The 25,329-nt window shown below is 40.7% G+C and overlaps 1 protein-coding gene across 1 annotated transcript; it reads left to right on the forward strand.

Annotated features, from left to right (window-relative positions):
* Positions 1–40: 40 nt before the first annotated feature.
* On the forward strand, positions 41–25,225 carry NLRC4 (NLR family CARD domain containing 4; the record flags this gene model as incomplete). The annotated part of the gene is given in 10 exon segments (XM_078349569.1): positions 41–81; positions 6,843–6,940; positions 20,159–20,221; positions 20,224–20,247; positions 22,783–22,892; positions 22,894–22,954; positions 24,089–24,122; positions 24,124–24,176; positions 24,872–24,939; positions 24,941–25,225. Coding segments are annotated over 10 exon segments (717 nt in total), but the record flags the coding sequence as incomplete, so codon positions are not given.
* Between the last annotated feature and the right edge of the window lie 104 nt (positions 25,226–25,329).

Consider the following 25,329-nt stretch of genomic DNA (forward strand, 5'->3'; position numbering starts at 1 on the left):
CTCTCGGAGGACAATTCTAATTGGGCCTTCCTGTTGTTGATTCCGGAAGTTTACCCAGGACAGGAAATTCGCTTGTAATTCGTGGAAGTCTCAGGCCTTCTTCTCTTCTTTGGTTATTTTTGTTCCTTTAAGTCCCATCTTTCCTGGCGTTTTCTTTACCCATTTCCTCTGTTTTTGTTAAGTGGATGGGTAAATAATTTTAGAGTTAGGCAGGTTTTGTCGGGCGTGGTGGCTCACGCCTGTAATCCAAGCACTTTGGAGGCCAAGGCAGGCGGATCACCTGGGGTCGGGAGTTCAAGACCAGCCTGACTAACATAGTGAAACCCTGTCTCTACTAAAAATACAAAAATTAGCCTTGCGTGTTGGTATGCACCTGTAGTCCCAGCTACTGAGGGGGTTGAGGCAGGAGAATCACTTGAACCCAGGAGGTGGAGGTTGCAGTGAGCCAAGATTGCGCCACTGCACTCCAGTCTGGGCAAGAGAGTGAAACTCCATCTTAAAAAAAATTTTTTTAAAGTAAGCCTTGGACTAGAGTTGCAGCACCGGGGCTGGGAAAGAGGAAACTGATATTACAGGTATTAAGGTTAAAAATCCCAGGACTTAGTGATTAGTTGGAAGGGATTGAGAGTGAAGAATCTGAAGAGGAGGCTAAGGTGACTATATGGTTTTTTTACTTCAGTGGTGAAAAGTGCTATTAATCAAGTGAAGAAATAGAAGAAGAGGCACTAGGCTGGTGGGAGGGAAAGTTTTGAGCATCATAAATTTAAGAATATGTAGCTTGGCGGGCACGGTGGCTCAAGCCTGTAATCCCAGCACTTTGGGAGGCCGAGGCAGGTGTATCACAAGGTCAAGAGATCGAGAACATCCTGGTCAACATGGTGGAACCCCGTCTCTACTAAAAATACCAAAAAAAAAAAAATTAGCTGGGCATGATGGCACGTGCCTGTAATCCCAGCTACTCGGGAGGCTGAGGCAGGAGAATTGCCTGAACCCAGGAGGCGAGGTTGCAGTGAGCCAAGGTCGTGCCATTGCACTCCAGCCTGGGTAACAAGAGCGAAACTCCGTATCAAAAAAAAAAGATGTAGCTTAAGCTATCTAGTTATTCTTTGCCTTATAAAGACCCAGTGCTCACGGTAGGGTTCTGAGTTATCATAGCATGATAGGCATCAGTGCGTAGTTAGTAATTACCTATGTCAATATGGGTGAGATTGACCAGGAAGAGTGTGCTGAGTGAGAGAAAAGTGCCAACAATGAAACTCTCAGGAACGCCCACATTTAAGGGACAATCTAGGAAGTATTTGCCAGCAAGGAGAAGGCATGAATTGCAATTTTAAATAGAATGATTAGGAAAAGGAGAACATCTTTCCCATCTGCCCATCTTTTTATGTTAACCTTTCCATAGCCTTACAGTCTAGATGTTGTTTTGTAAAGAGCATTTTATTGGTTTTGGTTTTTTGTTTGTTTGTTTGTTTTGAGACGGAGGCTCACTCTGTTGCCCAGGCTGGAGTGCGGTGGCGTGATCTTGGCTCATTGCAACCTCTGCTTCCTGGGTTCGAAGTATTCTCCTGTCTCAGCCTCCTGAGTAGTTTGGACCACAGGCACTCACCACCACACCCAGCTAATTTTTGTATTTTTAGTAGAGTCAGGGTTTCACTGTTAGCCACAATAGTTTCAATCTCTTGACCTTGTGATCCGCCCACCTCTGTCTACCAAAGTGCTGGGATTACAGGCATGAGCCACCTCACCCAGATTGTTCTGCCTTTTAAATTAAATTTTGTTTTGTTTTCCTATTTCTTTATATCAATTATTTTTTCCTTTTACTACTTTGGAAGTTATACCCTCTATTTTTATTTTCTTATTAGTTATAATCAACTTTTTTATTTTTTTTGAGACAGAGTCTCACTCTGTCTCACAGTGGCTCTATCTCAGCTCACTGCAACCTCTGCCTCTGGGGTTCAAGCTGTTCTTGAGCCTTAGCCTCCTGAATAGCTGAGATTACAAGCACTTGCCACCATGGCTGACTAATTTTTGTATTTTTAGTAGAGACAGGATTTTGGCATGTTGGCCAGGCTGGTCTTGAACTTCTGTCCTCAAGTGATCCTCCCAAAGTGTTGAGATTACAGGCGTGAGCCATCGCGCCCACTCTTCTTTGGTTACTTTTAATATGTCTTTGCCTCTCTATGTGCCAGGTGTGGATACCAACATAAGTATGGTATGATTTTATTTTTGTTTGTACTGCTTCAAATTAGTTGGGTAACCTGAACCTCAAGGTGGTTGTCTTTTTTTTTTTTTTTTTTTTTGAGACGGAGTTTCGCTCTTGTTACCCAGGCTGTAGTGCAATGGCGTGATCTCGGCTCACGGCAACCTCCGCCTCCTGGGGTCAGGCAATTCTCCTGCCTCAGCTTCCTGAGTAGCTGTGATTACAGGCACGCGCCACCATGCCCAGCTAATTTTTTGTATCTTTAGTAGAGACGGGGTTTCACCATTTTGACCAGGATGGTCTCGATCGACCTCGTAATCCACCCACCTCGACCTCCCAAAGTGCTGGGATTACAGGCTTGAGCCACTGCTCCTGGCCAGTTGGTTGTCTTTCTTTTGTTCTTAATTTTTATTTTAATGTAAAAATTAGCATTAAAAAGCAGAATGCCATTTTTAATTTAATATTTTTTCTTTGACAAGGTCATTAAAATAGACCAATCCTTAGCAAGACACATAGGAAAACAAAGGAGAAAAGCAATGTATTAGCAATGATGGTGTGAGGAATATAACAATATATTTTGGATATTTTTCCCTTAACAATAAAGAAAATACGATGAGGATTCTATATTTTATAGAAAGGCCAAACAAGAGTGAAGTACAAATTTTTTAGTAAAACATAAATGACCAAAATTGATTTGACAGATAATAGAAAACCATGGGGAAAATGGATAAAGCAGCCATTAATTTTCAAAACACCATGTGTCAAACTGAAATGGAAAAAATAGTCTGAGCAAAAAATCATCAACACAATTTGAAAATATAAATTTCAAAAATTTGTAAAAATACACATATTCTTTAGATATTTTGCTTGCAGGGATTTTTTCTTGGGGAAAGAACGGAAAGATATACATAAAGATTGATGTGACCACGTATGAAATATACCATAATTTATTAGCACCACTTATTAGAAAAAGTATTGATAATAATTTCAATATTCTACTGCAGAAAACTGTGGGTCACACATACAGTGGAAATGTTATTAGGTTGAACGGTATCAGATTGCGTAAGCAACAAAAACAATGACTTCAAATGGTCCAACCTAATAAATATTACACATCACATATTTAAATATCCCAGTAATTTAACTGTGGTTATCTCTGAGTCGGGGGCTTTTGGGTGATTTAAATAGTCTAATAAGATTCTAATACGGGAAGAAAATAAGCACATAACATGTATGTATAGCTTCATAATCTTTCACTAAATTATGAACTCTTGGGGAACAGGCATTAGGTTTTGGTAATCATTACATTCTATTTTTTTTTTTTTTTTTTTGAGACGGAGTTCGCTCTTGTTACCCAGGCTGGAGTGCAATGGCGTAATCTTGGCTCACCACAACCTCCGCCTCCTGGGTTCAGGCAATTCTGTCTCAGCCTCCTGAATAGCTGGGATTACAGGCACGCGCCACCATGCCCAGCTAATTTTTTGTATTTTTAGTAGAGACGGGGTTTCACCATGTTGACCAGGATGGTCTCGATCTCTTGACCTCGTGATCCACCCACCTCGGCCTCCCAAAGTGCTGGGATTACAGGCGTGAGCCATCGCGCCTGGCATCATTACATTCTTGATGCAGAAAGATATCTGAAAATATTTGTTGAATCAATGACTGAAAAAACATTTGTACCATAAAATAGGAAATGTTTAAATTGCAAATGAGAAAAGCTACAGAAATTGCTCATTAAACCATCTGTCTCACCATATGGAAGGGTCAAAGCAATTTTAAGCCTGTAGTACTTGATTTAGGCAGTAATTTTTCTGCAAAGTGTTCAGTATGTGTACTATCTGATAATATTATTATGAGATGTTATGTCTGCTTTCTAACTGTCTTTGAAAACATCTTATTAAATTTCATTGATATGTGGGTAACTAAGGAAACTTCAAAGATAAATGGGGATATTCAACATAAAGGGAACATTCCCATCTAAATGTTTGGAACAGAACTGCAGCATAGTATTTTAATGTATGATAATGATTTGTGAAATTACATTAAATACATTTTACTGATTCATTATCCAAAATTCTCAAATTTCAAAAATGAAATCTTTGAAGATGTCAAATAATTGTGTAGACTGTGCTGATGGTCTGCCAGGAAAACATTGCAGAATTGGAGTTGAGTTGTTTTCTTCTCTCTAGCGGATAGAAGAACGTGAGAAACCACTCGCTGTAGTGGTCTTTAATGCGATGCAAAAGAACATGGAAATACATATTTGCTCAGAAATCCTATTTAGTGTATTGAGGAAACCTTGAAGAAAAACCCTGAAGTGTTAATAATTTGCCTACAATCTTTTTTGTCCAAATGTTTGGATAAGCTGACAGGAATTAATTCTATAAAAATCCTTTCTTTCAAATTATTTCACTAATGTAAAACTCCTCAATCCAGTAGCATTCTTTGACATTCCTCTTAATATCCAAATGCTAATTTTGCCTACCTAATATTAATAAATGAAGCAGGCATTTTGTATTATTCTCTCTCCTTATTCATAGGATTGGTGTATTTTTTAATTAGGTTCAAAAGTTACAACTGCTTTGTTATTTTTACTAGAAAATTTATTCTTGTACTCACCTAATAGATATGATAATCCGTACAGAGCTTAGAAGCTTTTGCATTCTATTTATAAAAGAGATATAGTTCCTAGGCATGAAGTTGGCTCTGACCAGAAACAGGTAAACCAGGAGAGAATATTCATAAATACAGTAAGTAGATGTATTTGGTTATAATATTTTGTTGGCTGATGTCACACTTGATTTGCAGCTTTCAAAATACAAACTAGTGTCCTTGAAATACAATGTTGCCTGGTAACAAAAAGCTTATCAGCTCAAATGAGGTGACAGGTTTTTTGTTTGTTTGTTTATTAGTATTTTTTTTGGTCACAAACAAATAGCTTTAAAATGATGGCTGAAATATACATTTCAAGATTTGGATTCATTTTATTTTTTTATTATTTATTTATTTATTGCATTTTAGGTTTTGGGGTACATATGAAGAACATGCAAGATAGTTGCATAGGTACACACGTGGCAGTGTGATTTGCTGCCTTCCTCGCCTTCACCTATATCTGGCATTTCTCCCCATGCTATCTCTCCCCAGCTCCCCACCCCCCACTGTCCCTCCCCTATTTCCCCCAACAGACCCCAGTGTGTAGTGCTCCCCTCCCTGTGTCCATGTGTTCTCATTGTTCAACACTCACCTATGAGTAAGAACATGCGGTATTTCATTTACTGTTCTTGTGTCAGTTTCCTGAGAATGATGGTCTCCAGGTTCATCCATGTCCCCACAAAGGACACGAACTCATCATTTTAAATTTTTAATTATTATCTCTTCTAGCCTTTCTGCTACTCTATTTTCTGTCTCCCCTCTTTCTGAAACTCCAATTAGTTATATAAGATTAATAGTAACACTTACATAATGCTTACCTAATACTTACATGGCACTTACTAATGTAAATAGTTAACATTAATTGATTTAATCCTCATGAAAACTTCATGAGGTAGGTACTGTTATTTTCCCACTTAACAAATAAGGAACATGAAGCAGAAAAAAAAAGTTAGTCACTTGCCAAAGATATAGGAGATTCTAAGATATAGAACCAGCACATGAAGCCCAGTAATCTGATTCCAGAGTCTCAGCTACAATGCCATAAAACCTCATTGTCTTTTTGCTACTCTTCGGAGTTCATTATTCCCCTCTTTAAGGCCTAATTTTGTTTTGCTTTGTTTTGTGGGTTGGTTTTTCTTGTTTTTTTGCCTCTGCACAAGTTAATGGGTCACTTTATACAGCTCTGGTTATCAACTGAATTTGACATCTTAGCAATTAACTTGCAGCAGTCACGACAAAATGTAAAAGAGCAGTTTTGTTTTGTTTGTTTTGTTTTGTTTTGTTTTTGAGACGGAGTCTCCCCATTACCTAGGCTGAAGTGTAGTGGTATGATCTCAGCTCAGTGCAACCTCTGTCTCCCACGTACAGGCAATTCTCCTGCCTCAGCCTCCCAAGTAGCTGGGATGATAGGCGTGTGCCACCATGGCCAGCTAATTTTTGTATTTTTAGTAGAGAGGGGTTTCACCATGTTGGCCAGGCTGGTGCCGAACTTCTGACCGCAGGTGATCTGCCACCTCGGCCTCCCAAAGTGCTAGATTACAGGCTTGAGCCACCGCACCCAGCCAATAGAGCAGTTTTTGATGTACTTATGCTGGTGCTGCTTCATTCTAATTAACCATTCTGTTACTGAGAATATATCCTCATTTTAGGTCTCCATTTTTTCAGTCCAGACTTTGGGAAGTTCAGAATATTTTCAGACCATGATTTTTGTTTCTGGAATCTTGTTTCAGGAATTCATGTCCTGTTTGGTTCCTTAAATAATGGGTTTGTTGACTTTCAAGGAGTGGTACATATGCTATATTTATTTTGCCAACCTCACTTTCATGTTGTAAATATTGTTTAAATGGGCTAGTTTACTCATACTAAGCAACTTTAACTATGATCATTGAAATGACTCAAACCTAAGTGGAAAACTCACTGCTTGTTTTGTTTTCTTTTTATGTTTATAACTTTTTCTTTTTTGAGATGGAGTTTCGCTCTTGTTGTCCAGGCTGGAGTGCAATGACACGATCTCAGCTCACTGGAACCTCTGCCTCCCGGGTTCAAATTATTCTCCTGCCTCAGCCTCTCGAGTAGCTGGGATTACTGGTATGCACCACCATGCCTGGCTAATTTTGTATTTTTAGTAGAGATGGGGTTTCACCGTGTTGGCCAGGCTTGCCTTGAACTCCTGACCTCAGGTGATCTGCTCACCTCAGCCTCCCAAAGTGCTGGGATTACAGGCGTGAGCCACCATTCCTGGCCTATAACTTTTTCTTATCTTAGAATTAATTGATACATACTTATTGTAAAAAAAAAAAATCACCCTATTATATTACCTATAGAATTAACCACTGTTACCATCTTGGTATAAATCCTTACAGTCCATTTTCTAAGCATTTTATACATAAAATATATTCTTTCATAGACATTGTTTTATAACATTAACATTTTCTTCCCCCTGCCCCAAGATGGAGTCTAGTTCTGTTACCCAGGCTGGAGTGCAGTGGCACGACCTCAGCTCACTGTAACCTCCAACTCCCAGGTTCAAGCAATTCTCCTGCATCAGCCTCCTGAGTAGCTGGGATTACAAGCGCATGCCACAATGTGCAGCTAATTTTTGTATTTTTAGTAGAGATGAGGTTTCACTATGTTAAACATGCTGGTCTCAAACTCCTGACCTCAAATGATTTGCCCCCCCTTGGCCTCCCAAAGTACTGGGATTACAGGCATGAGCCGCTGTGCCCCGAAACATTAGCATTTTCTAATATCACCATATATTTTTCTTCTCTTTAACAGACTTTTCAGATCAACATCATGTATTTTTCTACCACATTTTGAATGTTGCCTTATGTTTAATTAATTAATAATTAATTAATTTTATTTATTTTATTTATTTTGAGACGGAGTTTCGCTCTTGTTACCCAGGCCAGAGTGCAATGGCGCGATCTTGGCTCACCACAACCTCCGCCTCCTGGGTTCAGGCAATTCTCCTGCCTCAGCCTCCTGAATAGGTGGGATTACAGGCACGCGCCACCATGCCCAGCTAATTTTTTAGTATTTTTAGTAGAGACGGGGGTTTCACCATGTTGACCAGGTTGGTCTCGATCTCTTGACCTTGTGATCCACCCACCTTGGACTCCCAAAGTGCTGGGATTACAGGCTTGAGCCACCGTGCCCGGCTCCTTTTGTTTAATTTAATGGATTATATTATAGTTTTTATTTTATTTATTTATTTATTTTTGAGACAGAGTTTTGCTGTTGTTACCCAGACTGGAGTGCAATGGCACGATCTCGGCTCACTGCAACCTCCGCCTCCTGGGTTCAAGCAATTCTCCTGCCTCAGCCTCCCGAGTAGCTGGGACTACAGGTGAGCACCACCATGCCCAGCTAATTTTTGTATTTTTAGTAGACACAGGGTTTCATCTTGTTGACCAGGATGGTCTTGATCTCTTGACTTCGTGATCCACCTGCCTCTGCCTCCCAATGTGCTGGGATTATAGGCGTGAGCCACCACGCCCGGCCTGTATTATAGTTTTTATAAAAGCAAACTCTTTATCTTTAGATATTTTCTTTCCAAATTTTCATAATCATAGAGAGTACCATGATGAACAGCCTTGTTGCTATACCTTTTAAAACAGTCACATGTATTTTCTTAGGATGAAAATTTTAAAGAGGAATAACTGAGGAATAAATGTTTCAGGTTTTTAAATACATATTGCTAACTTGTCCTGCAAGAGGTAGCAACAAGTTATGCCTCCACTGGCCAAATATAGGAGTATCTCTTTCCCTACTCTCATTCCCCCTTAGAAACACTGACTAATTTAGTGGGTGTTACATATTTTATCGTTTTAAGTTTCATGTTATTTGTTTTAACTAAATGATCATACTTCTATGTACTAGAAAAATGGACAGAATCTTGAGTGGGTGGAAGAGACACTGGATATGAATGAAAGGAAGTGCCTTCAATTTTGAATTAATACTAGCAAGAGAAGAATATAATGTAACAAATTGTAGTTTGAAGGTAAATAAACTCCATTTAATTAACTTTATGTTTATAGCCAGGAACCTGATGTGCACACTTAGATGAAAGGGCAATAACTACAGAAAAACTGAATTGAAAGCTTCAAGGATTTATTTACGCATATTGTTGACTAGTACATAAGGATTTGTATGCCAATTCATTCTTAATTTGTTGGTTCTGTATCTTGGTAAATGGCATCCTCCTTCACCTGGTCCTTAAAGCCAGAAACTTGAATTACATTGCTGACTCCTCCCTTTCACTCATCTCTTAAGTCCCCTTCCTCTGGTCTTGCTTGTTCTGCCTCTCAAAAAGAACTTGAGAGCACTTCTCTTCATCTTTATGGCTACTACTCTGTTTCAAATGACTATTATCTCACCTAAATAGCAGTCACCTCTTAACTGGTTTTACAGTGCAGCTGCTAAAGTGATTCTTTAAAACTCCAGCACCATCATTCCTCTCTGTGTAGAAACTTTCAGTGGCTTTCTGTTGCTTTTAGAGTGAAATCTAAACTTCTTTCTCCTGCCAACCTCCCCAGCCTCATCTCATGCCCCTCTTCTGCTTGTAATCAATCATCCTGGCTCTTTTTCAGTTGTTAGAATGAGCTAGGTTCTTTTTTTGAGATGGAGTCTTGCTCTGTCGCCCAGGCTGGAGTGCAGTGGTGCAATCTGCGCTCACTGCAACTCTACCTCCCGGGTTCAAGCAATTCTCCTGCCTCAGTGGCTGGGATTACAGGCATGCACCACTACACCTGGCTAATTTTTGTATTTTTAGTAGAGATGGGGTTTCACCATGTTGGTCAGGCTGGTCTCAAACTCCTGACCTCGTGATCCACCTGCCTCGGCCTCCCAAAGTGCTAGGATTACAGGTGTGAGTCACTGTGCCTGGCCAAGCTAAATTCTTTCTCCCTCAAGGCCTCTGTGCTTGCTCCTCTCTGACTAGAACACTGTTCCTCTGTTCAGGGATGGTTCCATTCATCCATGAGATCTGAGCTTAAATGTCCCTTTCCTAGTTTCCTTGACCACCATATTAGTCTCTATGATAGTACCCCAGTAATTAATTTCCTAGCATGCATCACAAACATGCCATTATGCTATTTATCTGCTCACTTATTTTTTAAAGGAGTGAATAAACACAAGAATAAATGAATGCAAAACCATGTCACATCCAATAGGATGGCTGTAATTTTTAAAAGATAGAAGTAAGTGTTGGTAAGGATGTGAAGAAACTGGAACCCTTGGCCAGGCACAGTGGTTCAGACCTGTGATCCCAGCACTTTGGAAGGCCAAGGAGGGTGGATCACAAGGTCAGGAGTAAGACTAGCCTGGCCAATATGGTGAAACCCCATATCTACTAAAATTAACAAAAATTTGGCCAGGTGCAGTGGCTCACGCCTGTAATCCTAGCACTTTGGGAGGCCAAGGTGGGTGGATCATGAGGTCAAGAGATCGAGACTATCCTGGTCAACATGGTGTAACACTGTCTCTACTAAAAATACAAAAATTAGCTGGGCATTGTGGTGCTTGCCTGTAGTCCCAGATACTCGGGAGCCTGAGGCAGGAGAATTGCTGGAACCCGGGAGGCGAAGGTTGCGGTGAGCCGAGATTGCGCCATTGCACTCTAGCATGGGCAACAAGAGCGAAACTGCATCTAAAAAAAAAAAAAATTAGCCAGGCATGGTGGCCCATTCCTGCAGTCCCAGCTACTCAGGAGGCTGAGGCAGTAGAATCGCTTGAACCTGGGAGGCGGAGGTTGCAGTGAGTTAAGATGGCACCACTGCACTCCAGCCTGGGCAACAGTGGGAGACTCCATCAAAAAAAAAAAAAAAAAGAAATTGGTACCCTTATACACTTCTCTTTGTGATACAAAATGTAGCTGCTGCTTTAGAAACTGTCTGGCAGTTACACAAATGGTTAAACGTAGATGTACCGTATGATTGAGCAACTGCACTCCTAGAGAAATGAAAACATGGCCATACAAAAACTTGTGTGGACACAAGCACACTAATGTTCACAGTGGCAATATTCATAACAGACAAAAAGTGGAAGCCACTCAAAGGTTTATCAATTGATAAGTGAATAATTTAAATTGGTATATTCATGCAATGTCATATTATTTGGCAATAAAAATGAATGAAGTACTGATATTTGCTAAAATATAGATGAATCCTGAAAACATTATGCTGAGTGAAAGAAGCCAGTCACAAAGGACCACATATTATTATTCCATTTATATAAAATGTCCAGAATAGAAAGGTCCATAAAGACGGAAACTAGATTAAGGCTACAGCTAAGGAGTACAGGTTTTCTTTGGGGTCTAACAAAAAATGTTCTAAAAATTTTGGCCAGGCGCGGTGGCTCAAGCCTGTAATCCCAGCACTTTGGGAGGCCGAGGCGGGTGGATCACAAGGTCAACAGATCGAGACCATCCTGGTCAATATGGTGAAACCCCGTCTCTACTAAAAATACAAAAAATTAGCTGGGCATGGTGGCACGTGCCTGTAATCCCAGCTACTCAGGAGGCTGAGGCAGGAGAATTGCCTGAACCCAGGAGGCGGAGGTTGCAGTGAGCCAAGATCACGCCATTGCACTCCAGCTTGGGTAACAAGGGTGAAACTCCGTCTCAAAAAAAAAAATTTTTTTTGAGACAGGGTCTTACTCTGTCATCCAGGCTGGAGTGCAGTGGCTCAATCCCAGCTCACCTCAGCCTCAACTTGCACAGGCTCAGGTGATCTACCTCAGGCTCTCAAGTGGCTGGGACTTACAGGTGTGTGCCATTATGCTGCCTGCCTAATTTTTTTGTATTTTTTGTAGAGATGGGGTTTTGCCACATTGCCCAGACTGGTCTTGAACTCCTAGGCTAAAGCGATTCTCCCACCTAGGCCTCCCAAAATGTTGGGATTACAGGCAAAGGTCATTGTGCTCTAAAATTGATTGTAGTGATGGATACACAACACTGTGAATACGTTATAAGCCATTGAACTGTACACTTTAAGTGGATGAGTTGTAAGGTATGTGAATTATGTCTCCACAAAGCTGTTAAAAAGTAAGTAAATGACCTTATGCAAAAAGTGAATAGCATTCAATCTGCAGTATATTTTAACAACAGTTACTAAAAGTTTAAGCTTTGGTTTTAACATATTTCTGTTCAAATCTTATTTTTCACTTTGTTATATTACTGTAGGCGAGTTAATTTTTTAAGCCTCAGTTACTCCTCTGTAAAGTGGGGGATGGTAATTACCTCATAGATGAGGTTAAATGACATGTGTAAAACAGAGTGGTTGGCACGTACTAAACAATATGTGTCATGACAGAAACACTCAGCAAATTACGAATACAAGTTCCTGATTCTAACAAAGGGTATATGTGATAAGCAGAAAAATGACCCCCAGAAATGTCTATATCCTAAAATACAGAATCCATGTGTCTTAGTCTGTTTAGGCTGCTGTAATAAAATATCATAGACTGGGTGGCTTGTAAGCAACAGAAATTTGTTTCTCACAGTTATGGAGGCTGCGATGTCTAAGATCAAGGTGCTGGCAAATTTGGTGGCTCATTTCCTTGTTCATAATTGCCCATCTTGTCACTGTATCCTCACAGGGTGAAAGGGATGAGGGGGCTCTCTCGGGCATTTTTTCTTTTTTTTTCCAGTCAGGGTGCCTTGCTCTGTTGGTCAGGCTGGTCCTCCAACCTCAGCCTCTTGAGTAGCTGGGACTATAGATGCATGATACCACACCTGGCTAATTTTAAAAAGTTTTTTGTAGAGATGGGGTCTTGTTAAATTTTCCAGGCTCATCAGGCCTCTTTTTTTTTTTTCTTTTTATTTTATATTTTTTAGGAACGGAGGAAGGCAGGAAGGGAGGAAAGGAGGAAGGGAGGGAGGAAGGAAGGGAGGGAGGGAGGGAGAGAAGGGAAGGAAGGAAATCAAGCAATGAGGGAGACATTACCGACCTGGATCTGGAGGTCTACAAGTCAATTTCTTTTTTTTCTTTTTTTGAGAGAAGGAAAGAAAAAAAGAGTGAAAGAGAGGAAGAAAGAGGAAGAAAAAGAGGGAGAGAAAACGGAAATGTTGCTTTATTCTAAAAAGAATGGGTATTAATAATGGCCAATCAATGTTTCATTTAAACCTATGAGTAGGTGTGATGTGGTATTGACAAGAATGTATATTTTATGTATTTAAAGTGGAGGGCTCTATAAATATTTATTAAGTTTACTTGTTCCGGATCTGAGTTCGAGTCCTTGATATCCTTATTAATTTTCTGTCTCATTGAATCTAAGTCTCTATGTATCTGGGTGTTAGGATCGTTAGCTCTTGTTGTTGCACTGATCCTTTTACCACCGTATCTTTGTTGCTTTGAAATCTATTTTATCAGATACGAGAATCGCAACTCCTGCTTTTTATTTGTTTATTTATTTTTGCCCTCCATTTGGTTGGTAAATCTTTCTCCATCCCTTTGTTTTGAGTCTTTGTGTATCCTTGCATGTGAAATGGGTCTGGATGTAACATGCCATTGGGTTTTGGCTGTATCTTTTGATTGGGGGATGTAGTCGATTTAAATTTAGGATTACTGCCATTTGATGTTAACTGGCTGTTTTATCCATTCGTTGATGTAAATTCTTGTTTATGTTGATGCTCTTTACTTTTTTAGTATATTTTTAGAAAGGCTAATACTGGTTGTTTCTTTCTATGTGTAATGCTTCTTTCAGAAGCTCTTGTAAAGCAGGCCTGGTGGTAATAAAATCTCTGAGTACTTGCTTGTTCATAAAAGATTTTATTTTTCCTTCAGTTGTGAAGCTTAGTTTGGATGGATATGAAATTCTGGGCTGAAAGTTCTGTTCTTCAAGGATGTTGAATATTGGCCCCCACTCTCTTCTGGCTTGTAGAGTTTCTGCTGGGAGATCTGCTGTAAGTCTGATAGGCTTCCCTTTGTGGGTAACCTGACCTTTCTCTCTGGCTGCCCTTAGTATTTTCTCCTTCGTTTCAACCCTGGTGAATCTAATGATTATGTGCCTTGGGGTTGCTCTTCTTGAGGAATATCTTTGTGGTGTTCTCTGTATTACCTGGGGTTGAATCTTGTCCTGCTTTGCTAGTTTAGGAAAATTTTCCTGAATAATATCCTGAAGAATATTTTCCAGCTTGGATTCATTCTCTCCGTCGCATTCAGGTACACCTATCAAATGTAAATTTGGTCTTTTCACATAGTCCCACATTTCTCAGAGACTTTGCTCATTCCTTTTTACCCTTTTTTCTCTAATCTTGTCTTTTTGTTTTATTTCATTAAGTTGGACTTCTACCTCTGATATCCTTTCTTCTGCTTGAACAATTCGAGTGTTTGCATACTTCTCAGAGTTCCTGCATTGTATTCTTCAGTTCCATTAATTCACTTATATTCCTCTCTAAGTTGTCTATTCTCATTAGGATTTCGTCAAACCTTTTTTCAAAGTTCTTAGTTTCTTTACATTGGGCTACAACATGTTCTTTTAACTCACAGAAGTTTCTTATTATCCATCTTCTGAAGCCTGATTCTGTTAATGGATGCGCTCGTTCTCCATCAAGTCTTGTTCCCTTGTTGATGAGGAACTGTGATCCTCTTTAGAGGGAGAGGCATTCTGATTTTGAGTATTCTCAGCCTTTTTACGCTGGTTTCTTCCCATGATTGTAAATTTATCCACCTGTCATCTTTGTAATTACCAATTTTCAAATTAGGTCTCTGACTGGACGTCCAAGTTGTTAATTCCCAGGGCCGAAATATGAGCAACCCACTGCGCCGGCCAAAGCAGCGGCATCAAGACTGATGGTGCTTTTCTGCCTGGGAATCTCCAGTCTGGCTTCCTTCTTGAGTCCGTAATAGGCGACTCTGCCTTCCCGGAGCTCCAAACCTTGGTCAGAAGGGGAACCAGTCCCGTTTACTCTGCACCAAGAGCTGCCACGCCGAGGTGCCAGCACAACCGCTGCGCCGGCCACAAGAGTCGCGCTGGCGACCCGTGGAGCTCCTCCACTGGGAATCTTCTGCTCCGTGAGCAACCAAAATTTGTCTGAAAGTGTGGCGTCCTCTCGTTCTCTGCGCTTTCACTGGGAGCTGCAATCCCGAGATGTTAGTGATCAGCCATCTTGGATTGTTCTCCTTTTTTTCTTAAAAAAAAAATATTCCTTTTTTTTTTTAATTTTTAATTTTCTTTTTTTTTTTTTTTGAGACTATGTCTTGCTCTGTTGCCCAAGCTGGTGTGCAGTGGCATGATCTTGGCTCACTGTATGTGTTCTTGCCACCTTTGCTGATAATGAGTTCATTGTAGGTGTGTAGATTTGTTTCTGGATTATCTATTCTGTTCCATTGATCTTTGTGTCTGTTTTTATGCAAGTACCATGCTGTTTTGGTTATTATAGTTCTGTAGTCTAATTTGAAATCAAGTAATGTGATTCCTCCAATTTTGTTCTTTTTTTTTGAGATGGAGTCTCACTCTGTTACCCAGGCTGGAGTGCAGTGGCGTAAATCTTGGCTCACTGCAACCTCTGTGTCCTGGGTTCAAGCAATTCTCCTGCTTCAGACTCCTGAGTAGCTGGGATTATAGTCACACACCACCATGGCTGGCTAATTTTTGTATTTTTAGTAGGCATGGGGTTTCACCATGTTGGCCAGGTTGGTCTTGAACTCCTGATCTTGTGATCTGCCCACCTCAGCCTCCCAAAGTGCTGAGATTACAGGTGTGAGCCATGGAGCCTAGCCTAGTTTTTTGTTTTTTCCCTCAGGATAACTTTGGCTATTCTGGATCTTTTGTGGTTTCATATAATTTTTAGAATTATTTTTTTCTATTTTTGTGAAGAATGCCATTGGTTTTTGTTTTGTTTTTTTGAGATGGAGTCTCACTCTGTTACCCAGGCTAAAGTGCAACAGCATGATCTTGGCTTTTTGCAACATCCGCCTCCTGGATTCAAGTGATTTTCCTGTCTCAGCTTCCTGACTAGCTGGGATTACAGGCATATGGCACCATGACCAGCTAATTTTTGTATTTTTAGTAGAGACAAGGTTTTTCTATGTTGGTGAGGCTGTTCTCAAACTCTTGACCTCAGGTGATCCACCTGCCTCAGCCTCCCAAAGTGCTGGAATTATGGGTGTGAGCCACTGTGCTCAGCCAACATTGGTATTTTGATAGGGATTACATTGAATCTGTAGATTGCTTTGAGTAGTATGAACTCTTTATTTTTTTTTTTGAGTCTGGCTTTGTTGCCCAGGTTGGATTGCAGTGACTTGATCACAGCTCACTGCAGCTTTGACCTCTTGGACTCAAGTGATCCTCCTGCCTCAGCTACCCAAATAGCTGGGACTACAGGTGCACGCCACCTTGCATGGCTAATTTTTTGTATTTTTCATAGAAACAGGGTCTCCCTATGTTGCCCAGGCTGGTCCCAAACTCCTGACCTCAAGTGACCCACCTGCGTCAGCCTCCCAAAGTGTTGGGATTACAGGAGTACACCACTGTGCCCAGCCTGAACATTTTAGCAACATTGATTCTTGCAATCCATGAACGTGGAATATTTTTCCCTTTTTTCGTGGAATCCATTTTGCTTCTATTTCTTTCATCAGTGTTTTCATTGCAGTTTTTTTCATACAGTTTTCATTGCAGAGATCTTTCACTTCTTTGGTTAATTCCTATGTGTTAGGCGGGTGCTGTGGCTCATGCCTATAATCCCAGCACTTTGGGAAGCTGAGGCGGGTGGATCATGAGGTCAACAGATCGAGACCATCCTGGTCAACATGGTGAAACCCCGTCTCTACTAAAAATACAAAAACTTAGCTGGACATGGTGGCGCGTGCCTGTAATCCCAGCTACTTGGGAGGCTGAGGCAGGAGAATTGCCTGATCCCAGGAGGCGGAGGTTGCGGTGAGCCAAGATCGCGCCATTGCACTCCAGCCTGGGTAACAAGAGCGAAACTCCGTCTCAAAAAAAAATTAGCTGGGCATGGTGGTGTGCACCTGTAGTCCCAGCTACTTGGGAGGCTGAGGCAGGAGAATTGCTTGAACCCAGGAGGCGGAGGTTGCGGTGAGCCAAGATCCTGCCATTGCACTCCAGTCTGGGTAACAACAGCGAAACTCCATCTCAAAAAAAAAAAAAAAAATTCCTATGTGTTTAATATTATTTGTAGCTATTGTAAATGGGATTCCTTTTTTTTTTTCTTTCTGAGACAGAGTCTTGCTCTGTCACCTAGGCTAGAGTGCAATGGCACGATCTCAGCTCACTGCAACTTCTACCTCCTGGGTTCAAGCAATTTTTCTGCCTCAGCTTCCCGAGTAGCTGGGACTATAGGCCCATGCCACCACACCCAGCTAAGTTTTTTCATTTTTAGTAGAGAGGGGGTTTCACCATGTTGGACCAGGCTGGTCTCTAATGGCCTCAGGTGATCTGCCCACCTCGGCCTCCCAAAGTGCTGGGATTACAAGTGTGAGCCACTGTACCTGGTCCAACTTTCTTCTTTTTCAAAATTGTTTTTTATATTCTAACTCCCTTGCCTTTCCATGCAAATTCTAGAATTTGTTTATATCTTCTAAAACTTCTGCCCAGCCTCCTGAGTAGCTGGAACCATTACCATGTGCCACCACACCTCACTAATTTTTTCTCTTCCCCTTCCCCTTGCCCTTCTTCTCTTCTCTCTTCTCCTCCTCCCCTTTCTCCTTCTTGTCTATGTTGCCCAGGCTAGTCTGGAACTCCTGGGCTCAAGGGCTTTCCCCTTCAGCCTCCGAGAGTGCTGAAGTTATAGGTATACACCATACACCAAGCCAGTTTTAGGAGAATTTTTTTTGTGTGGTGTTTGCAGCTGGGGGTGTTGTAGATTCCTTATCATTTTTTTTTAATCATAGACGATCACCTTATCTTCAAAAAGAATGATTTTAATTTCTTCCTTTCCAATCTGTATTCCTTTTATTTATTTATTTTTTTGCCTTATTGCACTGTCTAGAACTTGTAGTATAATGTTGAAGAGGAGTGATATGAATGAACATCCTGCCTTGTTCCTGACCTTAGAGGAGAAAGCATTCAGACTTTCACCATTAAGTATAATGTTAACTGTAGCTTTCTTGTAGCTGTCTTGTCTCAAGTTGCTGAGAATTTTTTTGTCATGAAAGGATGCTGGATTGTGTTAAAGGGGTTTTCTGCATCCATTTATATGATCATGTCATTTTTCATGAATGGATGTTGGATTTTTTAAAAATTATTTTTGAGCCAGGGTCTTGTTCTGTCACCCAGGCTGGAGTGCAGTAGCATGATCATAGCTCACTGTAGCCTCAACTTCCTGGGCTCAACAGATCCTCCTGCCTACATGAAATTGGGCAATTTCATATATGCTGTCAAATTTATGTGCGTAGATTTGTTTATATTATTCTCTAACTGTTCATATATATATATACACACTGTTCTTTTAACATCTGCAGTGTCTGTAGTGATATCCCTTTTTATGTTTATTTCTTTTTTTTGTTTTTTTTTGAGATGGAGTCTCACTCTGTTGCCCAGGCTGGAGTGCAGTGGCATAATTTTGGCTCACTGCAACCTCAGCCTCCCTGGTTCAAGCGATTCTCCTGCTTCAGCCTTCTGAGTAGCTGGGATTACAGGTGCGTGCCACCATGCCTGGCTAATTTTTTGTATTCTTAGTAGAGACAGGGTTTCACCATGTTGTTCAGGCTGGTCTCAAACTCCCAACCTCGTGATCCGCCCACCTTGGCCTCCCAAAGTGCTGGGATTACAGGCCTGAGCCACTGTATCTGGCCCCCTCTTTTGTTTCTGATACCGGTAATTTGTGTCTTCTCTTTGTCAGTCTTGCTAGAAATTTATCAATTTTATTGATCTTTTCAAAGATCCAAATTTTAGCTTCATTGATTTTTTTACTATTGTTTACCTGTTTATAATTTGAATTCTGGGCTGGGCATGGTGGCTCATGCCTGTAATCCTAGCACTCTGGGGGTCTGAGGCCAGAGGATCACTTGTGCTCAGGAGTTCCGGGCCAGCATGGGCAACATAGTGAGACCTAGTCTCTGTTTGTAATTTTTATAATAAAGACATAATAATTTTTATTTCTGCCCTTATCTTTATTATTTCCTTTCTTCTTTCCTTTATTTTGCTCTCTTTTCTATAATTTCTTTTTTTTGAGATGGGGTCTTGCTCTGTCGCCCAGGATGGAGTATAGTGGCACAATCTCAGCTCACTGCAACCTCCACCTTCGGATTTCAAGTGATTCTCCTGCCCTGGCGACCTGAGTAGCTGGGATTACAGTCGCCCATCACCACACCTAGCTAATTTTTTTTTGTATTTTTAGTAGAGACGGGGTTTCACCATGTTGGCCCGGCTGGTCTTGAACTCCTGACCTCGGGTGATCTGCCCGCCTCAGCCTCCTGAAGTGCTGGGATTACAGGCATGAGCCACTGCACCTGGCCTCTTTTCTGTAATTTCTTAAGTAGTATGCCTACGTTATTGATTTGAGACCTTTCCTCATTTCTAACACAAGCATGCAATGTGTAAAAGTCCCTGTAAGCACTGTGTTAGCTGTGCTGTCCCTGTGTTAGCTGCGAATTTTTTTTTCTACCCCTGTGTGAGGGGAGAGCTTCAGATTTTGATGTTTTGTTTTTATTTTTATATTTTTCTTTTTTTATATTTTGTTTTTTATTTTTATTTTCTTTTTGTCTTTTTTTTTTTGAGACGGAGTTTCCCTCTAGTTACCCAGTCTGGAGTGCAATGGTGCAATCTCGGCTCACCACAACCTCCGCCTCCTGGGTTCAAGCAATTCTCCTGCCTCAGCCTCCCGAGTAGCTGGGATTATAGGCACATGCCACCATGCCCGGCTAATTTTTTGTATTTTTTTTTTTTTAGTAGAGATGGGGTTTCACCATGTTGGCCAGGCTGGTCTTGAACTCCTGACCTCAGGTGATCTGCCCGCCTCGGCCTCCCAAAGTGCTGAGATTACAGGCGTGAGCCACCGCGCCTGGCCTATTTTTATTTATTTTTTATATTTTTCAAAATATTGTCAAATTTTCCTTGAGACTTCTTTGATGCATGATTATTTGAAAGTGTGTTGTTTAATTTCCAGGGATTTAGAAATTTCCCTGTTATCTGGGAAATTAGTATCTAGTCTATTATTTGGAAAACATGCTTACGGCAAATTACAATGCCTATCTCTTATCAAAAATACATTTTTTATGTCTATTTCATGAGCATTTTTTGCTCATGGTGATCACTGAAGTCTTTTGCTTGGTAACAAAGGTGACACTAACAGTAAATAGCAAATATCAGCTGAACAGAGTCCAATCTTTTTTCTTTTGACAGGTGGTCTTACTGACAGCTTGGGTGATTTGAAGAACCTTACAAAATTCATAATGAACAACATTAAGATGAAGAAGATGATATAAAACTAGGTCAGATTTCTGTTCTCAAATTTTTATTAATGTAAATTTTATAATAAGAATAGTTAACTTCAGACTCTGACACTGACTGTGTCTGTACAAGGCAAGGATGTTTTTATGTACCTGTGACTACACTGGTTTCCCTGGACATTTTCCCCACTCCCATTACAATCCTTCAGCAACATTTCATTCAAATTGTACAACACTAGACTGTAAGCCTTTCGGGAACAGAGGCCATGACATCTTTTTAACTTCCCTTTCCCTGGCTCATGGTCTATGTTTTTATTTAATGCATAGAAATGGGCCGGGCGCGGTGGCTCATGCCTGTGATCCCAGCACTTTGGGAGGCCGAGGCGGGTGGGTCACGAGGTCAAGAGATTGAGATCATCCTGGTCAACATGGTGAAACCCCGTCTCTACTAAAAATACAAAAATTAGCCGGGCATGGTGGTGCATGCCTCTAATCCCAGCTACTCGGGAGGCTGAGGCAGGAGAATTGCCTGAACCCAGGAGGCGGAGGCTGCGGTGAGCTGAGAGTGCACCATTGCACTCCAGCCTGGGTAACAAGAGCGAAACTCTGTCTCAAAAAAAAAAAAATGCATGGAAACAATAATTTAAAATTTATACTATGGTTTCATAATTAAGTAAAACTTCAAAATGAAATGGGACACAGGAAACAATGTGAATCAAGAAAACACTGGGGGAAGCATGCTTTCATTCTATACTGGATGTTGTGTTTCCCCAATCAAAAAAACATGAAGGAAAACTTCTAGAACACATGGCTTACTACAGGGAACCAGGCCCTCCAGCCCAGGGAGAATTCCTGTTAAAGCTGCTTTCCTATGATGTCCCTATTTTTTTGCGTGTTTTGGGTTTCTTTTTCTTTTTTCTTTTTTTTTTTTTTTTGGCTTTTTTTCCCCCCTACTTGAGTCCTCACTAAAATGCTCCTCTCTTCCCTTCACCTTGTTCTTTCTTCCTTCCTTTTTTTTTTTTTTTGAGATGGAGTTTCGCTCTTATTACCCAGGCTGGAGTGCAATGGCACGATCTCGGCTCACCGCAACCTCTGCTTCCTGGGTTCAAGCAATTCTCCTGCCTCAGCCTCCCAAGTAGCTGGGACTACAGGCATGCGCCACCATACCCAGCTAATTTTTGTATTTTTAGTAGAGATGGGGTTTCACCATGTTGACTTGGATAGTCTCGACCTCGTGATCCACCCGCCTCGGCCTCCCAAAGTGCTGGGATTACAGGCATGAGCCACCGCTCCCGGCTTTAATTTTTAAATTTTCTCAACTCTGTGAGATAAGGCTTTTTTTTTTTTTTTTTTTTTTGATTTGAGATCCTTCTTTATTAACATAGGTGTCTACAGTTACACATTTCCCTCTGCATTAGCTGCCTCCACAAACCTTGGTAGGTTGTGTTTTAATTTTATTCTCTTCAATATATTTTTCTTTTTTAATTTTTTTTTTTTTTTTAAAGATGGGGTTTCACCATGATGGCCAGGCTGGTCTTGAACTCCTGACCTCAGGTGATCCACCCACCTCGGCCTCCCAAACTGCTAGGATTACAGGCGTGAGCCATTGCGCCCAGCCCTTAGGCTTTTTTTTTGAGACGGAGTTTCGCTCTTGTTACCCAGGCTGGAGTGCTATGGCGCGATCTCGGCTCACCGCAACCTCTGCCTCCTGGTTTCAGGCAATTCTCCTGCCTCAGCCTCCTGAGTAGATGGGATTACAGGCATGTGCCACCGTGCCCAGCTAATTTTTTGTATTTTTAGTAGAGATGGGGTTTCACCATGTTGACCAGGATGGTCTCGATCTCTTGACCTCGTGATCCACCGACCTCGGCCTCCCAAAGTGCTGGGATTACAGGCGTGAGCCACCGTGCCCGGCCTTAATAAGGCAATATTTTAATGACACAAAGTGAGGCCTAACCAATCCTAAACTCCACATTAGCTTTAGACCTAAGAATGAGAGATATCTTAGAATGTTTCCAATTGTACTGTTGATATAAGGTAAATCTCTCTTCTGGTTAAATATGCTGCAGTGGATGTGGTCTTCATTCTAAAGCATCAGGCAGGCCCCATGTCATGAGTCCCAGGCAAGACTTTTGAGGCTGTAGACAGTGGCACTAGAAGCACTCCAAGGAACCAAATCTCCATGCTACCCCTCTGAACTCAGCCTCCCACTGTTTAAGATTTTTGAGCAGATTGAAAGGAGAGTGCTCCTAGAAGCCTTCATCCATGAAAAGAATTAGGATAAGAGTATACACTGATGCCCATTAAAAAGACTACAAATTTACTACAGTTTTTCTCACACTATTAACAGAATAACCTCCATATAAGTGATTTTTGGGTGGTCCAAGAGACTGGAAGTGAGAGTTTAAAGAAAAACAGCTCTCTCTGTAAGTTAACTACAGGAAGTGACCTTAACTTACAGGAGGAACATGGGAATGACTCTGCACAATTATTCTTTGCTTTCTTTTCAGTTCATTGATCTATGCTTAAATCAAATTAACTTGGTATTCTAACGCATTCCTTTCTATCTTTTTTGAGCTGAAGGTCTGACAAACCTGAAGAAGATGAATTTATTCCGTTTGATCCACTTGTCTGACATTGGAGAGGGAATGGATTACATAGTCAAGTCTCTGTCAAGTGAACCCTGGCAACCTTGAAGAAATCCAATTAGTCTCCTGCTGCTTGTCTGCAAATGCAGTGAAAATCCTAGGTAACTTGTTTTCACTAACTGAATGAGGACAGTATAACAGAACATGTGATACTATTATACTAATTCTCACTAAATGTCTCAAATGGAAATTTAAGGAAAATTGGAAAAGATTATAAAAACTTCTAGATAATAGGCTGATTGTTTTTAAATAAATTTTCCCCATATTAGAATTAAAATCAACTACTGATGGATAATAGGAGAGAATTTCAGAATAATTGAAGATGTTGTAACTTTTAGAGAAAGTGAAGAGGAAGAAAATAATAGGTGCTTGAAACTTGCCACACAACCTGTCATAGAATTTACTGCCTAACAAATATTTAAATGAATGAATAAATAAATGATTGAGAAATGAGAAAGATTTTCTTAAATGTTCTTAGGCCTCTAATTCCAACCCATTGCCCTGTTAAGAGAAAGTTAATGTGCATTAACATGACAGTTGAGTCTTCAGAGTTCCCAAAGGGATGCATATAATTATGGGGAAGCTTACTGAATATTTCTGGATAAATTATACATGTGTAATTCAGATATATTTTAAAATTTAGATTTGGAAAAGGGTGGTATAACCCTTTAAAAGTCAAACTATAAAAGTGCTGGGAGTCTGTACAGATAAGGAAGCCATTTGTATACTAATACAATATGCTTTTATTATTAACATCGCAACTATTATGTCGATAAAATCTTCCAAGTTGAGGTACACAAAACCAGCCCATTTCATTTATTTTTTGTTGTTGTTCCTGTTTCTCCCACATGATTAAGGGCATTTTATAATTGAAGCAACTTTACATTTTATCTGGTCCAACTACCTCATTCTATAGAGGAAGACACTGAGGCTTAGAGACACCAAATGACTTTTCCATGATGACATAACAACCCCATTCCATGCTGCTTTAGACTCTATGATAATTTAGTAATCAGAACCTAGGACCAATGACTATTTGCACATTTGGTCATAACCATGGGAGTTGGGGGTTACACCTATGCCAGTACCTTTGGAAATAATTAAAATAACCAAGGCAAGTTATGGTTCGCATTACCATTAGCAAAAAAGATAAGGACTCAGAATTTCTCTAAGGATACTTCAAAATACATTTATATTTACCTGAAAATCTTTTTACTTTGGATTTTTTTTTCCAGCTCAGAATCTTCACAATTTGGTCAAACTGAGCATTCTTATCAGAAAATAACCTGGGAAAAGATGAAAATGAAGCTCTGCATGAACTGAGTAAGAATGACAACTCAGCCAAAATCAGACACTTGAATATGTGTACTACGTAGTCGGAATACATAGCCTGGGCCCTGAGGTCTTTTATCCCCACGAGTGTCTTACTATACGCACCTTCCTTAGAAAAATCATTTAGGCCTTTTTTAAACTGCCCTCAAGGAACACAGGCCCATGTCTTTTAAGTCATCAGTTTACACATGCTCACTGCACTTGTGACGGGATCCCACCTGCTTTCCTCCTTTGAGGAGGCAACTATCAGAGTAGCTGACGTGCAAGACAAATTTGCTTAAGGAATTGGTGATATGATTTTTTAAGTGTGATAGTGATATGTGATTATGGTAAAAAAATAAATAAAGAACTGATTCATACTGTCCATGATTTGCTTTAGAATAACACAGAAGGAATTGAGTCAGGATTAAGCAAGATCACCCATGATTTAATGTTTTGAAAGTTGGCTTATTAGTATATACGGTTTCATGATACTATTCTGCATGCTTGTATATTCTTGAATACTTTCCATAAAAACCACCAAAGATCAAGTAGATTTTCATTGCAGACTGAGTAGGCTGCAGAGCCCCCAAACTTAAAGATCATTCCTTCCTCAACATCTGTTGATTCTTCCTCAACATCCCTTGATTCTTCCTCAGTTTTGAGATCACCCAGTCCCTGAACTGTGTGCTCTTTGGTTCTTCTAGTTGACAGGCTGAACATGCTAGAACAGTTCACTGCACTGATGCTGCCCTGGGGCTGTGGTGTGCAGGCTGTGATGCCTGACCAGCCTGTTGAGACATTTGGAGGAGGTCCCATAACTTATCAAGCTTGGGTTGAAAAACTGGAGACTCACAGATACAGAGATTAGAATTTTAGGTAGGTACACAAATACGGAGCCAAGAAAAAAGGATTTGGCCCTTAAAAAGTTCTTGGCCTAGTGCGGTGGCTCACAGCTATAATCCCAGCACTTTGGGAGGCTGAGGCGGGTAGATCACGAGTTCAGGAGATCAAGACCATCCTGGCCAACATGGTGAAACCCTGTCTCTACTAAAATACTAGCTGGGCATGGTGGCTGGCAACTGTAGTTCCAGCTACTTGGGAGGCTGAGGCAGAAGAATTGTTTGAACCTGGGAGGCGGAGGTTGCAGTGAGCTAGATCATGC

Source organism: Callithrix jacchus, chromosome 14 (assembly GCF_049354715.1).
Source record: "Callithrix jacchus isolate 240 chromosome 14, calJac240_pri, whole genome shotgun sequence".
NCBI classification, from domain to species: domain Eukaryota; kingdom Metazoa; phylum Chordata; class Mammalia; order Primates; family Cebidae; genus Callithrix; species Callithrix jacchus.